Source organism: Amblyomma maculatum, chromosome 4 (assembly GCF_055883805.1).
Source record: "Amblyomma maculatum isolate TAMU_Amacu chromosome 4, ASM5588380v1, whole genome shotgun sequence".
NCBI lineage: Eukaryota > Metazoa > Arthropoda > Arachnida > Ixodida > Ixodidae > Amblyomma > Amblyomma maculatum.
The window spans coordinates 72,800,044-72,815,043 of NC_139347.1; the positions used below are offsets into that span (position 1 = coordinate 72,800,044).

The 15,000-nt window shown below is 45.7% G+C and overlaps 1 protein-coding gene across 1 annotated transcript in view; it reads right to left on the bottom strand.

Moving 5' to 3' along the window:
* Window positions 1–13,925, bottom strand: part of Gycalpha99B (guanylate cyclase 1 soluble subunit alpha 2) — a 58,364-nt gene extending 44,439 nt beyond the window's left edge. Inside the window, exons 1-3 of the mRNA XM_084601949.1 lie at window positions 13,722–13,925; window positions 13,072–13,142; window positions 8,185–8,333 (exon numbers count right to left, since the gene is read on the bottom strand). Coding sequence (XP_084458075.1) covers window positions 8,185–8,333; window positions 13,072–13,142; window positions 13,722–13,739 — 238 coding nt within the window. The 5' untranslated portion in view covers window positions 13,740–13,925. The remainder of the gene's footprint in view (window positions 1–8,184; window positions 8,334–13,071; window positions 13,143–13,721) is intronic.
* Window positions 13,926–15,000: the final 1,075 nt, after the last annotated feature.

A 15,000-nucleotide genomic window follows, 5' to 3' on the forward strand; every position in this document is an offset into this window, starting at 1 on the left:
CTCACCCAAGTGCGAGTGCATGGAGAAACTGGTTGTGTCACCAATCCCTTGCCGGGGATCAGTGACTAGGGCTTTCAGGCAGTTGAATCCGAGGATGGCAGATTGATTTCTGGCTGCGGCAAACTTCAGAATGTAACGTTAAGCGAAATTTTCACACAAGCATGCAGGTAGCGGGAAATGATTCACTTATGATTGTCGTTACTTTTAATGCTCAGAACACACGTGGGAGAAAGCTTGCGGAACTTCTTTCTACACTCTCCACACCCTCCACACTACCCCACCAGCGCAAAAGATGTAGGAAATTCAATTCAACGCGACACTTGCCTGGACCTCACGTTTGCACGCAACATACTCCATGCCGACTGGCTGTACACAGAGGAAACTCTTGGTAGCGATAACTGTGTAATCTACACAAGCATCTACATGCGTACGGTGAAACGCCCACAAACACAAGCTTGTGTCCCGGACTGGACGAAATTCTGCACCTCTCTGTCTATCGTAGACCCCCTCCAGTCAGGATATGACATCTGGTACAAATCAGTCACGTCTGTACTGAAACAACACGAAAGGCAGATACAGCTCATGGAAACGCAAATGGACGTAGACAACCACCTCCTATATATTTGGGAGGCCCACCGCAGCCTCACGAAAGGATGGAAAAAACAGAAACATAACAGACGCCTAAAACATAAAAGCATCCTAGAACTCACACATCAAGCCGTGGAATATGCTTTTGGCCAACCTTCCCGATGCAGCATATGTCGTGCTCCTCAAATACACCAATAGTATTTGGAACGGAGACACTCCTCTTCTTCTCGATTGGAAGTCGGCTCGCGTGACCTTCATCCCGAAAACCGGCAAACCTATTGATGTGGAGAACCTTCGCCCCATCTCTCTCACGTCTTGTGTCGGCAAGCTCAAGGAGACAATGGTGCTTGACAGACTCTCCGAATTTCTCGAAACACAGCACATCTTCGCGGACACCATGTTCGGTTTCTGCCCTCAAAAATTAGCACAGTATATACTCCTTCAGCTCCATCACGACATCTTAGACACTGTCGAAGGCCCCCACAACGACAAGGTGGTCCTGGCCTTGGATCTTAACGGTGCATTCGATAATATCAAGCAGGAGGTAATCCTCGTTCACCTCAGTCACACCAACTGTGGCCACAAAACATTCAATTACATAAAACAATTCCTTACAGACCACCAAGCCTACATACGCATACAAGATGCGGAACACGGGCCATACACCACTGGCTCGAGGGGAACACCTCAAATGCGCTGTCTTGTCTCCCCTCCTCTTCAGTTTGGCTATGCTTCATCTTCCCTCCAAATTGGCTTCTCTTCGCGGGATACATCACGCACTTTACGCGGATGATATCACAATCTGGGCCACGCAGGGTAACCTGGGACACGTGGAGGCCTGCCTGCAGGCAGCGGCAACCGTAGTCGATGACTACACGACCTACTGCGGACTACAGTGCGCCCGAGCTAAATCTGAATTTGTGCACATACGTCCCTCCCCTCGAGACACAACTCAGCTTCGCATCGGTCTCCACTCGGGATCGATCCGGGAGTCCAAAGAGATCCGCGTCCTTGGCCTCTTCACACCCCATCAACGCAGAGCTAACACCACTCTGGTCAAATTTCGCATGGTGGGAGACCAGGTGGGCTGTATGGTCCGTCGGGTCTCCAACAAGCGAGGCGGATTACGAAGCAAGGATGCACTGCGGCTTGCTCATGCTTTTGCACCGAGCAGAATCCTCTACTCGACCCCCTACTTGTACCTGCGTAAACACGATGATCACCAATTGGAGGCCATCCACCAGAAAGTCATCAAGCAAGCTCTCGACCTTTTGGTCAGCACGTCCAACCAGAAACTTTTGGCACTGGGCGTGGTGAACACCTTCCGGGAGCTACGAGAAACCCACTTACTAAGCCAATACACGCGTCATACACAGACCACGTCCGGTCGCCGCCTCTTGGACCGACTACACATCAAACACTATTACCACATTGAGGAAATGGTGAGAGTGCCAGAACTCTGGATACGCCCCCTCCGGGTCCGACCCCTTCTCGGCAACATGTCCAAAGAAGACCATAACGGTCGTCGCTAGGCGCGCGAGGAAGCGCTAGAGCGATACTATGGTCACCAGCAACACGTGTATTTTGTGGATGTTGCCGGCCCATACCACGTGGGGTTGCTAAGCGGCTGCAGTTGTACACAACACAAACACGATTAACGGGGTAACTTTCAAAGATTACAGCACAACTCGAGCGGAGGAGATTGCTATCGCTCTGGCTCTCAGTATTCCCAAGTCGAAACACATTATCACCGACTTGCGAGGGGCCTGTCTGTACTATAGGCTGGAATGGGCTCCCCCGCTTGCCCGGCGTATACTGCAATCGAGCTGCCGATACATGGACCCAACTCCGCATAACCTCATTGGGCACCCGGTCACAAGGGACTCAAGGGAAACGAACAGGCCGATCAGGCCGCCCGCTTACTCCCAATCAGACAATCTGGCTCTGACATTCAAAAACATCACCTATTATTACAAGGAGGAGCACAGGCGCTACCCGGCCTCTTGTAAGGGACTGGATCGCGCTGACTAGCGCCTTCTCATCAAAATTTTCACCAATACTGTACTGTGCCCGGCGGTGCTTAAACATTTCAATACATCCTTTGACGGCGCGTGCCAGTACTGTGGGGATATGGCTGACACCTTCCACATGGTCTGGGCGTGCCAATAAAACCCACTTATTCCTCCCAACCCGAATCCAACCAGAGAGGACTGGGAGGCGGCCCTGCTCGGCTGTCAGGGCCTCAAGGCTCAAAAGGCCTTGGGTCAACGAACGCGGGCGGCGTTGCTTGCCAATGGGGCCCCGGAATAGGGGCTTTATCTAGTATTGTGAGGGAAGGAGGCCTAAAAGGCTCTAACCCAACCACCTCTCTGTAACCATTTAATTGTTCATAAATGTTATAACCACCCCCACCGGCAGCCCTACCGCAGCAGAGTCGAATTGCAAAGGACGCCACTCTCTTGCACGATTTCAGTGCATTAACAAATTGCTCTATTTGTCGAAATTAATCGCGAACACTCCTCTACAATGCCCTCCTCACCTCCTGTTCTTAGTCTTTCTTTCACTCAATCCTGCGTGGGGTGGTTGAGCTGTCATCCGATAAATGAACTAGTTACCAAGAATTCCCTTCCCTTAAAACCATCTTTCATTTTACGTGCAGTCGTGAGCAAAAGTGGTATCAACGAGTACTCTGACGGTGACGTAGCCCAGGAAAACTCCATCGGAATGTTAACCAGCGACGGCGAGAGAGCGACACATGCATGTAAATAAAATTGGGCACCGCCATTATTGCCACGATCCCAGATAGCTGTTGATAGATGAAGTTTAAATGTAGTTTTGCCGAACACCATCACATACTGAGTTTTGAAGCGAAAAGCTTCACTAGGCTAGTCAACTCCGAGTCTCGCGTGTGCTCCGTCGTTAGAAACCCATATAAAGACCCGCTTTAACCAAGCCATATGAACATGCCATAGTGTCGCAAGGGTCCTGGCAGTCTGAGTCTGACAAAACCGGCCCATGTGAAACGAGAGACCCAAGTTGGCAGCTCCTGCCAGGGGACCACGGTCATGGACACGGACACGGCACACAGCTACGAGCGGTTAGACCTGGCGTAGAATTGCTTTCGCAATAAAAGCCACAGGTGCGCATGCGTAAACCACGTGACGTCACAGGAGTGGCGCAGATGGTCGGAGCCGCCGCTGCCGCCGCAACCGCCGCCGCAATCGCCGCCGCGACTCTGCCGGTTGACTTTTAGCCAGTGCCGCGCGCTTTCACCGGGCTGTGTTTATGTCTATATAGAAGTGTAACGGTGATGATGATGTGGAATCGGAATAAAGTTTAATCTTATGTGAGGTACGGCTGCAATCAATGTTTCACCGTGATGATAAGCCACGGAATATCTATAAGGTACAACCGTGAACAACAAGGTAAGCCACAACTACGCCGAGGAACCACAAGCTAAGCCATGGCATCGTCGAAGCTTTTCGCTTCTGATATCCAGGATTAACCAAGCTAAGCCACCACCAATTCTTGTATGCCGCTTTTGCTCACAACTATACACGGCCCCTACTCGCAGTGGGTACCTAACTGCACGTGAAATGCTTCCCCTGGTCGTCGTGAGGTCATAATCATCAGCCTGACTATGCCCACTGCCGGGCGAAGGCCTCCCCCATATTTCTCCACTTAACTCGGTTCTGTGCTAGCTGCATCCACTTGACCCCTGCGAACTTCTTAATTTCATCCGCCCACCTAACTTTCTGCCGCCCCCTGCTACGCTTTCCTTCCCTTGGAATCTAGTTTGTTACCCTAAGCGACCATCGGTTATCCTTTCTTCGCACTACATGTCCTGCCCATGTCCATTTCTTCTTCTTAATTTCCACTAGAATGTCGGTAACTTGTTATTTCTCTGACTCACTCTGCACGCTTCCTATCTCTTAATGTTACCCCTACCATTTTTCGTTCCATAGCCCTCTTGGTTGTCCCCAACTTAAGTAGAACTCTCTTAGTTAGCCTCCACGTTTCAACCCCATAGGTGAGTACAGGTAAGATGCAACTGTTATATACTTCCTCTTTAGCGGTACCGGTAAGCTGCTAGTCATAACCTGTGAGTGCTTGCCAAATGCGCTCCATCCCAATCTTATTCTTCTTGTTATTTCCTTTTCATGGTCCGGATCTGCGGTTACTACCTGTCCTAAGTAGACATATTCGCCTACTACTTCCAGTACGTCGCTACCTAATGTAAACTGCTGTTCCTTTCCGAGGCTGTTGAACATTACCTTAGTCTTCTGCACATTGATCTTCAAGCCTACCTGTCTACTTTTCCTGTTTAGGTCATCAATCATTATTTGCAGTTCATCCCCCGAGTTGCTTAGCAAGGCAATGTCATCAGCAAATCGCAAATTACTGAGGTATTCTCCATCTACCCTTATCCCTAACTGCTCCCATTCCAAGTCTCTGAATACTTCCTCTAAGCCGTGAGGTAGGTGTGGTCATCTCCAAAACTGATATCGTCGCCTTATCCATGGCTCAAAACCGTCACCACCGATATTTCCTATGGTGACGTAGGAACTCTCCATCCCACTAATCACCTGTTTTTTGCGTGACTTCACAGGAGCACATGACGTTACCGAGTAGGCAGGAGCTGCCAACTCGGACAGCTTCTTTGAGGTGGGAGAATGAAATGCCTCCGTGTTCCGACTGAGACACGCCCCTCTTAGACCCCGAAGACCATTCATACGGCAGCTGGACTTATGACGAGTTGTCTTTCAGGTAATGTGGTAGTTTATGACCTTACGATAATGAGTACGTGTAAGGTAATACAAACATAAATTAAGAGATTCGTGGTTAAGCGGGAAGAAAATTACGTGCATCCGCTCTTATGGGTACGCACAAGCGAAACCACAGACGGAAGCCGTTAACATCGGCGTGCCATATTTTCAACATTGCGAGCTAGTTGTTTGATCATCCCAAGGTAAAACAGCGCAAAAAACACACACAGGACGCAGAAAGGTGAGACGAACACAGGCGTTGACTGACAACTAGCGGTTTAACGTTCTGATATCTCAGTAGATATACAGCCGGCATCAGAAACAAGAGAAAGAATACAGCCGCATCGCAGATATCAAGCAGGAGCGCTATGATCGCCCAGGTCCCGATAGGCAAAGCAGCTCCTTATCTAGAAGGGGTATGGAAGGAGTGCTTGCACAGCGATTTTGCAGGCTCGCAATATTCTGGGCCCCGATAATTTCTCGCGTGGTTTTGTCGCCACACCTGCGCAGGACACCTGTGTTGCTCAAGCCGGGTGTGCATTTACAATCCCGGTAGTGAATGCCAAGATGGCCTGATATCCGCTCTGTCACATTGTAATTATGCTCTAGTAATCTTTTATTGAGGCACCTGCAGTTTGGCTTACATAGGCACGGCCCCAAGACAACGGAATCGAGTAAACTACGCCCTCAGTACAAGTTACGAACCGATCGCGATGTTTTATGCTGCAACCAATCCTTGTTCGGCCCAATTATTCATACGCTTGCACAGGCTGGTCAAGCCATCCGGAGTGGAACAAAGCACATCAATACCAGCTCTTCTTCCTAGTTTTCTTAGATTGTGTGAAATTCCATGTGCGTAAGGGATGACAGCGATAAGCCGTTAGTTGTCAGTCAGCGCCGGGTTTCTTCTCACCTTTCTGCGTCCTGTGTGTGATTTCTGCGCTGTTTTACCTTGCGATGTTTTCAACCGCCGAACATAAGTATCCTCTATAATATTTGCGGAAAACTTCTTTTTCACACTAATTCGCATTTTTATGGCTGTGGAAAGGTTTACGTTTGTGGACTTTGAACGAGGAAGAGAGAGACTAAGTCACGGGAGAGCGTCCCAATAACATTCCACTGGCGTGATTGCCTAAAGCTGGATGATGAAAAGAAACAAAATATTGTGCTCGTCTCAACGAAGCCCCTGGTACATTGAACTGAAACAAGCGATTTCTTTTCGACTGCCGGTGCCTTCGAACAAATGCGGCCTTTTATTTAAGAGCCAAGGCTACGTAAAATCGTTAAACCATAAAATCGCGAAACGCACTGCCTGAGGATAGAGAGCACGTAATGTGAGCAATAGCTGCTAACAAGAGGCTTACGCTATGGCATACTGAGGAAAAAACTTAAGTCAACCTAGAATAGCGGACTACCAGTTTTAAATGGCAAGATGATAACTTAAAGATAGCAACGCACTGCCATCATCGTCCGTTTCTAAAAGTGCACTATTGTGACGAGAAGTGATAGTTATTTTCAAACCGAACAGAAAATCAGCGGACTACGCGCACGAGTAAGACAGAACGTTTTGCTACTCTGCGACTTCTTGATAGCTAAACAAAAACACCGAAGAAGAAAAGAAGGAAATGCGCGACACTTCAGGCCATAATCAGTGCAATTTGAGAGGAATCGATGGAAAACATCTTTTTGTGCCGAACGAACATCAACTGGCAGATTTTTCTAAGGACTAAATTTGACTGAGTTATCTTGAATGGCCCTTTCAAAATGCATCTAACAGAGTTCATAAGTTGACTATCTAGAGGCGTGCATGGCTGTAAGAATTAAACTACGTGTAGAAAGCATAAGAAGTATTGGGATCATGCAATGTATTGCTGCATTTCTGCCTCAACAGCGTCACTTTATTATTCGCTTCGACACTAGCTCTAGTTCCTCATGCTCCCGCTAGATGCGGTATTGCAGCACCAACACGTCCTCTCCCTGAGGTCATTCCATATCGCACCGAATCTCTCAGCTTCGAGGTTCGCACTGCGTGTAGCAATGGATGGGACTTCAGGATTGTCCGTCCTGCACGATATACCATCCTAATTGCAATATCAGCCGAACACTGGGAAAGAATACCCATCAGTGTGCGCCAGAGCAGCCAGAGACCAAAATCTGGCCACTTGCCTAGTAGCTTGAAGTAGGGGTGAACGCTAAGCAAAATCCACCTCTCTGTAGTACCTCAAGTAGAGTCGGGGTGGGGGAACCGGGCTTTGGGAACGGGGAGCCTCAAAAGCGGCTTCACGAAGGAAACCTGTCTCAGACGCTGGAAACCCGGCAAACACCTTGTGGGGTGGAATGATCTTGAGGCCGAGGGCCGTAATCTCGGCTAAGAGCGAGTGCTCGCCCTCTACGGAAGCCTGAAAGGGAGCTCGACTCAAATTGTCAACCAAAATCCTACTCTGCCCACAATACCCACTTAATTCCCATAACCCTATCCTTATTCCTACTTCCTCTTCCCCAATAACCTATCCTTTCCGCTACTTCCCAGGGGAGATACATGGGGTCTTCCCGGGCCCGCTTTCTCGGCCGTGGGTCGCTGAGTAGCATTCCCCCTTTTATTTAATAACTAGTAATCAAAAACCATTCTCCAAAGGACCTATTCATTTATCTCGCCAATTGGCACATCTTTCTCTGCCCGCGATACAATAGGGGTGCGGGAGCAGTCTGTCTTTGGACTCCATCTTACCTTATGCTAACACAGCAAAAAGTACCATTACTCAAAAGCGAGGTTCACTGCGCTCAAGAAACACAAGGCGCATTATAGATGTGAGGCGAGGAGACTGCTTACCAGTAACGGTGGCCACCTCTTGGCAGAGCCGAAGAAGAAATTGCTGGTGGGCATCTCCGTGCTCGGCGGAGTTCACGCTGTCCTCTTCGCGCAGTTCTTCGTGCAGTAGAGACGCCTCGCGGGTATTCAAGCCGTCGTCTAACGTCCGTCTGTGCCAAAGAGAGTGAAGATCCAGTATGAGTTTGTTTGTGGAGTTTGTAGACGTAAATAAAATTTCAAAGAAATTTCAGTCGCGAATTTTTCTCGCAGGATGCGGAGTATACATCAAGTGAGAATTACGTTCCTCCATACGGGCTCGTTCGTCCCTTTGGCCTCATTAAATGATATATATTTTTATCGAAAGAGGAAAGGGAAAGCAAAGAAGGAAGGATTAGTGTTGCACGCTGCTATAAATGTTTATTCGTAAACTTTTCATAATCGAAAAAGAATAAACAAGACAAATCATGGCACGTAAAATGGGCTCTCATTGCTCCATGATGCACGCATAGCGTCTCGTTCTCGTTATGGAGTATCATGCGAAAAATATTCACTTCAAAAGTGGAGGAAGTCTCGCTTTTGTAAAGTAAAGGCTGCGACAGGAAAGTTGGTAAAAGTATAGAGTTACTTTATTTATATTTGCATCTTTGATTTGACACTTCAAGCTCCGGTGTGTTTGAAGAATTTCTAGAGCAACAGCAAACAAGAGGCATGCTGGAGCGCTCGCCTTTGTTTCCAACAAAAAAATGCTATTTGCACAGAAACGTAAATATTTGCCATATTTCTCAGCTTGATCCTTGTCTGACAAAGCTTACACGCTCAACAATTTTTGAAAGCAAGTCGTCTCTAAAAAAAAAAAAAAAAGCTTCAAATCTAGACGCTTCCGGCCTTGGCTCTTTGTTCCTACGCGAAAACCGCGTCGAATATTCCCGTCGGAAGGAATCGGACTTCCGATTAATTACAGAGCGTAATTGCGAAGCAACGTTAATTAAACTTTTGCCACAGAACAATGCGTGCAGCATTTTTTATTTACTTTCGGTGACAGCTGCCAAGAAACGCAAGTCCAAAGGACTGCGCATCATGCGTTCAATTTTGCGGATGGGGCAACCGGACTGGGTGCATGCAAATACAAAAAAATATATACATATAAAGAGGGGCGCACAATGCCTGCGTTCCAGTACTCGGCGAAGCAACCCTCTCGTTACGTATACGCTTCAGGTTGCGTGCGCGTGATTATGTTCGTGCCTGATGACGCCTTTGTTTAGCTTGGCAATGTATGCGCTCGCCTCGGCGCAGCCGACCACAAAACGCTTTGTTTTGAAAACTATAACAAAGCAAAACACGCGAAACCATCGCCACTCGGTTCCTTCTCGAGTTATGAAAGCGAATTATGCAGAATTGACTAACGGGTTAAGTGCAGGCGAAGTGTACTGCACTCACTACATTAGTTCATTAATAAACATTTTATTTATGATTTATGCTTATTTATGCTTAGATAACGCCAGCCACATAAATTTATACTTTCACCATTCGCTTTGTAGGATGGAGAGATATGTTTTTCTTACCGAACAGTCAGACAATCTGATTCATTTACGGGGTTGTGATTTCTTTTCTGCCATCAATTAAAGCTCTCAAAAGAAATCTGATATATTTGTATATTTGCCAGTCAAACAAAACAGCTCCAGTTTGATGGAGACGATGCGCATTCTAATCTAAGATTTTTAACTCAGTAATAGTTTCGGCGAAAGTTCCTGTATTTAGGAACAAAACTACTGCACAAAAAGGCTAGAAAACAATCAGCTATAAACAATAACACCTTACAAACAAGCTTTCTGAGTCCCAAAGAATTCCGCTACCATAAAGCGACCCGTTATAAAATCATTTAACAGCGAGAGTTTATTAAGCTGTTCTGAAACATGCGGATCCCGCTAACTGCGTGCAGTCAAGTTACGCGTGTTCAATTTCGATCGTTTAATTTGTGAAGCCGTGCACCTCATTTTTGCTTTCGTGCCGTCTTTTGTTTTCACGCTCAAGCTGATATTGTTGTGCATAAGATTTTGTTATGGCCACTATGGCTACTACAGATTACATTAAAATGTGTCTTGTGAGCCCCAAGTTTGGTTTGTGGTTTGTGGGGTTTAACGTCCCAAAGCGACTAAGGCTATGAGAGACGCCGTAGTGGAGGACTCCGAAAAGTTCGACCACCTGGGGTTCTTTACCGGGCCTTGACATCGCACAGCACACGGACGCCGCTCCGTTTCGCCTCCATCGAAACGCAGCCTCCGAGGTCGGATTTGAACCCGAGCCCCAAGTGTACTTGCAGTATGTAATCAGATATTTGATTCAGACGCTAGTCAAGTCAGCTTATTCGGACATCAGTTTTGATCGTAAATTAACTGTGGAATATTTTACGGCGCTGATATGAAAATGAAAAAAAAAAAACGCGAAAATTGTCCAATCTTCCGATGCTCAATAAATATTTCATTTCAGCTTTCAACTTTGCTAGCAACGAGAGGCTGACACTGTCACAAACAACAGGTGGGGTGCTTTTTTGAAAATGAATGGCAAAACGCCGCAAGCGCCTCAATAGCATATGTGCAGAAATATTGATGGTTTCAGTGGAATATGCAATATAAGAAATTATTGCATTCTTAAAAAAGCTTCCTGTTTAAATATGCACTTATCCAGCATTACTGGCTGCGACAATTCACACATTCGCACTCTGAGCTGCCCCTTTTCTGTGCGCATTATTTAAAGAATTCTGTCCAAGCGATGACTGGAGATTAGCAGGTGTCCCCTCAGTTTAAAAGCCTGGGCATGGGAGTTAGTGTCCAACTACACACCAACATCGCTCATAAGTGTCGCCTGCAAGACATGAGAACATGTGTTATGCACAAGCTTGGTTCATCTTAATGTGAATTCGCTATTTACTCCTCATCAACATGATTTCCGACATGGTGCTTCCTGTGTCGCTGAGCGAACATAGTTTGTGCTTGACATATGTGAAGTACTAGACAGCATGTTATAACCCGAGCTCGTCGCCAGTGTTGTATCGGCAGAGGAAGGGCCGACGCGGATTTATTCAAGACTAAACCGGGCGCAGTACCTTGCCGGCAAGCGCAGTTCGAGCTTCGACCATGTGCTGGAGACGCACACACTTCGTAGTGTTACATCTTGGCAGGTGGCACGTTGGACACCTGGTGACAACGAAGTGTATGTGCCCTATACTTCGTATCACAAGATATTTGCAGCACTGCGAAAGGCAGAGGCACCCGGGTCCAATCAAAATCACGCGCACTACAATAGGCAATCGTGCTCCTACTCGCCTCTGGGCCCCTTAATTGGTGGGGGTGACAGTAGGAGCACAATTCTCTATTATAGTGCCCAGGGGTGAGATGCACTTAGGAGCTCAACTGCAAGGGCTCCTCTGCCTTTCGCAGTGCTGCAGACATCTTGTGAGAAGTATAGGCCAGGTGTTCTGCGTTCGAATTCTCAAAAGCAAATATCTCTGCACCCCAATTCTTGGCCGATCCCCCTATATGAGGTTTTTGCCATCAATTTAAACAACAACAACAACAACAACAACAACAACAACAACAACAACAACAACAACAACAACAACAACAACAACAACAACAACAACAACAACAACAACAACAACAACAACAACAACAACAACAACAACAACAACAACAACAACAACAACAACAACGACAACAACAGTGCTTGCCGGCGCGAAACTGAGGAAACCCTTATCTGCACTTCTACTATCGACAGAACACCGCCAACAGGGATGACGTATAACACAGGGGTAGCAGCATATTGTGCATTTAATAGATTGTAAAAGGCCTTTGATGCATTAATCCTACTTTGTTGATTCACAAATTACAAAAGCTTAAATATAATACGGAGAGTATTGCATGAATTCACAATATCTAAGCCCGGAATTTAGTTTGACGCAATAAATTCGGCATTTGTGTTCCTATATGAAGTAGCCTTAGGCGCCCCACAAAGGTCAGTTTTGGGACCACTTTTATTTCTGATGTGCATTAAACACGTACCTCGCTCTTTATTTACCAAAAATTATTTTATATACACATGTGCGAAAAACGTGCATGGACATCCTGAACTACTAGCTGACCTTCGTATTATACAAGTAGGTGTGAGAAGCAAAACATGAAGCTGAACTTAGAAAAAACCGTTGGTATGCGTATTTCGGAAGAAACGAAATAAACTTCAGAAAACACTTCTTTGCAAATGGGTTAACTAGAGACTGTAAGAGAGAAAGAAATATTGGGGAGGGGTGACTGTAACATCTAAAATCTGCTGAAAGAAGAATATGAACCCTAAATTAGCGAAATTGCGCGAACATTATTGTTATCTGTATGATTCAAAACCACTTCATTTTAAAGACCTCCTGCACAAAAGATACGTTATATTAAATATAGGAGACCCCCGACAAATATTCGTAAAAGCTGGCTGAAAAAGTTTGCAAAACTGGCGGGCTGGTATGTTTCTGGCAAGTTCTACCGAGTAGAGAACATAAGCAATATAAAACAAGTGCTAACGGAAGCCTCTGAACACAAGAGGGAAAGAAACAAAAACTTCATTGGAAGATAATTCACACAGTCGACCGTTGTTGAGCTGAAATTCAATGTGGCAAGCTCATTTTAACGTCATTCTGCCGATCAGGTAGTCTCACTCACGAAGTGGTGTCACTGTTGGTAATTATTATTGCGATTAATGAGAGTTTTGTAGCAAATTTCTGCATCTTTTCTTTCTGTGCGTGCCATTGGCTTGCATTGCATTGTCTTGTTTTTCTATGCCACCCACCGTTACGCCAGAAACCAGGCTATGGGAAAAACGAAACATCAAAGTAAATATTAATGTGTGCAGGCTTTCAATACTCACACAAGGTCGTCCCACAAGGCGGGGTCTTTATCAGATACCACTTGTCGCAGAGCCTTGACGACTGCCGATGGCTGCAAACGTGATAAGAATATGCAGTGCGTTTGTATCAGTAACTGACCACTTTCAGATATCTTCTTCTATAGCGAAATCTCTGCAACATTATGTAGTGGAAACCTGATTTTCGCATGGTTACGACTCAATAACCATGAAACCAGCCCACGGTCAAACCAAGTACACCCAAAGAAAAGGCTGCTGAATAACCTGAACAGCAAGAAGCCATATTGGTGGCTGAGCGTGCACTTGTAACTGCAAATGTAAATTGGTTTAAAGGAAAGACTCAGTATCTGTCACTTCTAGCTGTACACCTGAACAGCGCCACCTCAAAAATCACGAACATGTATCCGGAAAGTGGTATGGGAGGAGGCCACGCCCCTTACTACAAGACTCCGATAATCCTATTGGGTTCGAAAGCTTCATCTGAACGAAACACCGACCACAACAGGACACGCCATGCGGTTGAAGTCCGTAAAACAAAATAGCCATTGCAAAATAAATGATTCGCATGCGAGCATTAATATTTCTGTCATTTCTTCCCACAGAAGAGAACATAATCCTGTAGTATGGTGCAGAAAAGTAATGAACTCACGTACATGCCACACGAATCTCATTGATCATGTGTGAATTTGTTTTCTTTCTGCATTAGTGAGCGCAATACCAACTTTAGGGGCACCAGTCAGTTCGGGAAAACCTCGACACAGTGTACCTCACCAGAAACTAATTATTGTTGTGTCACATAATACCAGGCAGACATAAAAAGTACCGCGAACTTTTCAATGCGAGGCTAAGAAAGTATCACCAGCACTGCACAACATAATCGCGGCTGGCTGTCCTTTATGTTAGTGAGATGACGTAGCCAAAAAATAATGAAATGCATAGCAGCTGTGATATAAAAAGCTGGTGCAAATTTTAATCACTGCTGAGTTCTTTACGCAATCTCCACTTGTTCCCCTTGGTTTAAATTTGCCCTGCGCGATGTCCTACGGGCAGTAATTAACGCCGCACCTTCTGAAAAGCGAATCTGTGGTAACGAGACAAGGTTTAAACGCTTGGGTTGCTTTTGTTGTTTTATTTCTGCACCGGCCACACGTCACTAGCACGTTTCTCCCGAAACCGCCCTGCAGTTAAGATGTGTCACATTGTCACCCTATTTAAAAAAAAATGGCGCTGTAAATTCTTGGTCTTCGACACATAGTTAGGCAGCGCTGAACGGTTATTAGAAGAAATGTAAGCTTTGTATACTGAAAGCTGATTTATTACAGAGTGAAAAAAAAAGCATTTGATCTGAGATCCAGTCATTAATTCGACAAGTATAATACTGTCTAAATAACAGGGATTATTTTACGACCGTCCGATATGGCAGTGCTCTTACAGTATTAAATCTTCACCCGAGGCATATGATGGTATAAATCACTTCAGTGTTTGCAATTCAAATGCGTTAATATGTTACCGTTCCATTGGAATGAGAAAACCAATATGGACTGTCAGCAGCCAGAACATTCCAAGCTGAGAGTAAGCTTACTAGAGCCACAATAATTAAACTTGTTTCCTTGACGATATGCATGAGGTCTACAGTATAATTAATCAGCCATTATTGTGGTATGCATTGTTTATGTCGCATTGGTGCCTTTGTGTGTTGCCCTTTTGCATTCTCAAAACATGTTGAACACTTGCTTTTAATTTTCAGAACCATAATATTGAACATAACCCTCTAATGAACGTATTTTTTTTAATGTCTCGTACATTAAAAAGAGGCTTTCTGCAGAAAAGAATTCGAATATTTTATTTAGAGAAACTTTTTAAAATATGCTTTAACTACACAGTAGAAATGAAATCTGCCTTGAACTGCAAAAACTTGTTGTGTCTGTAAAT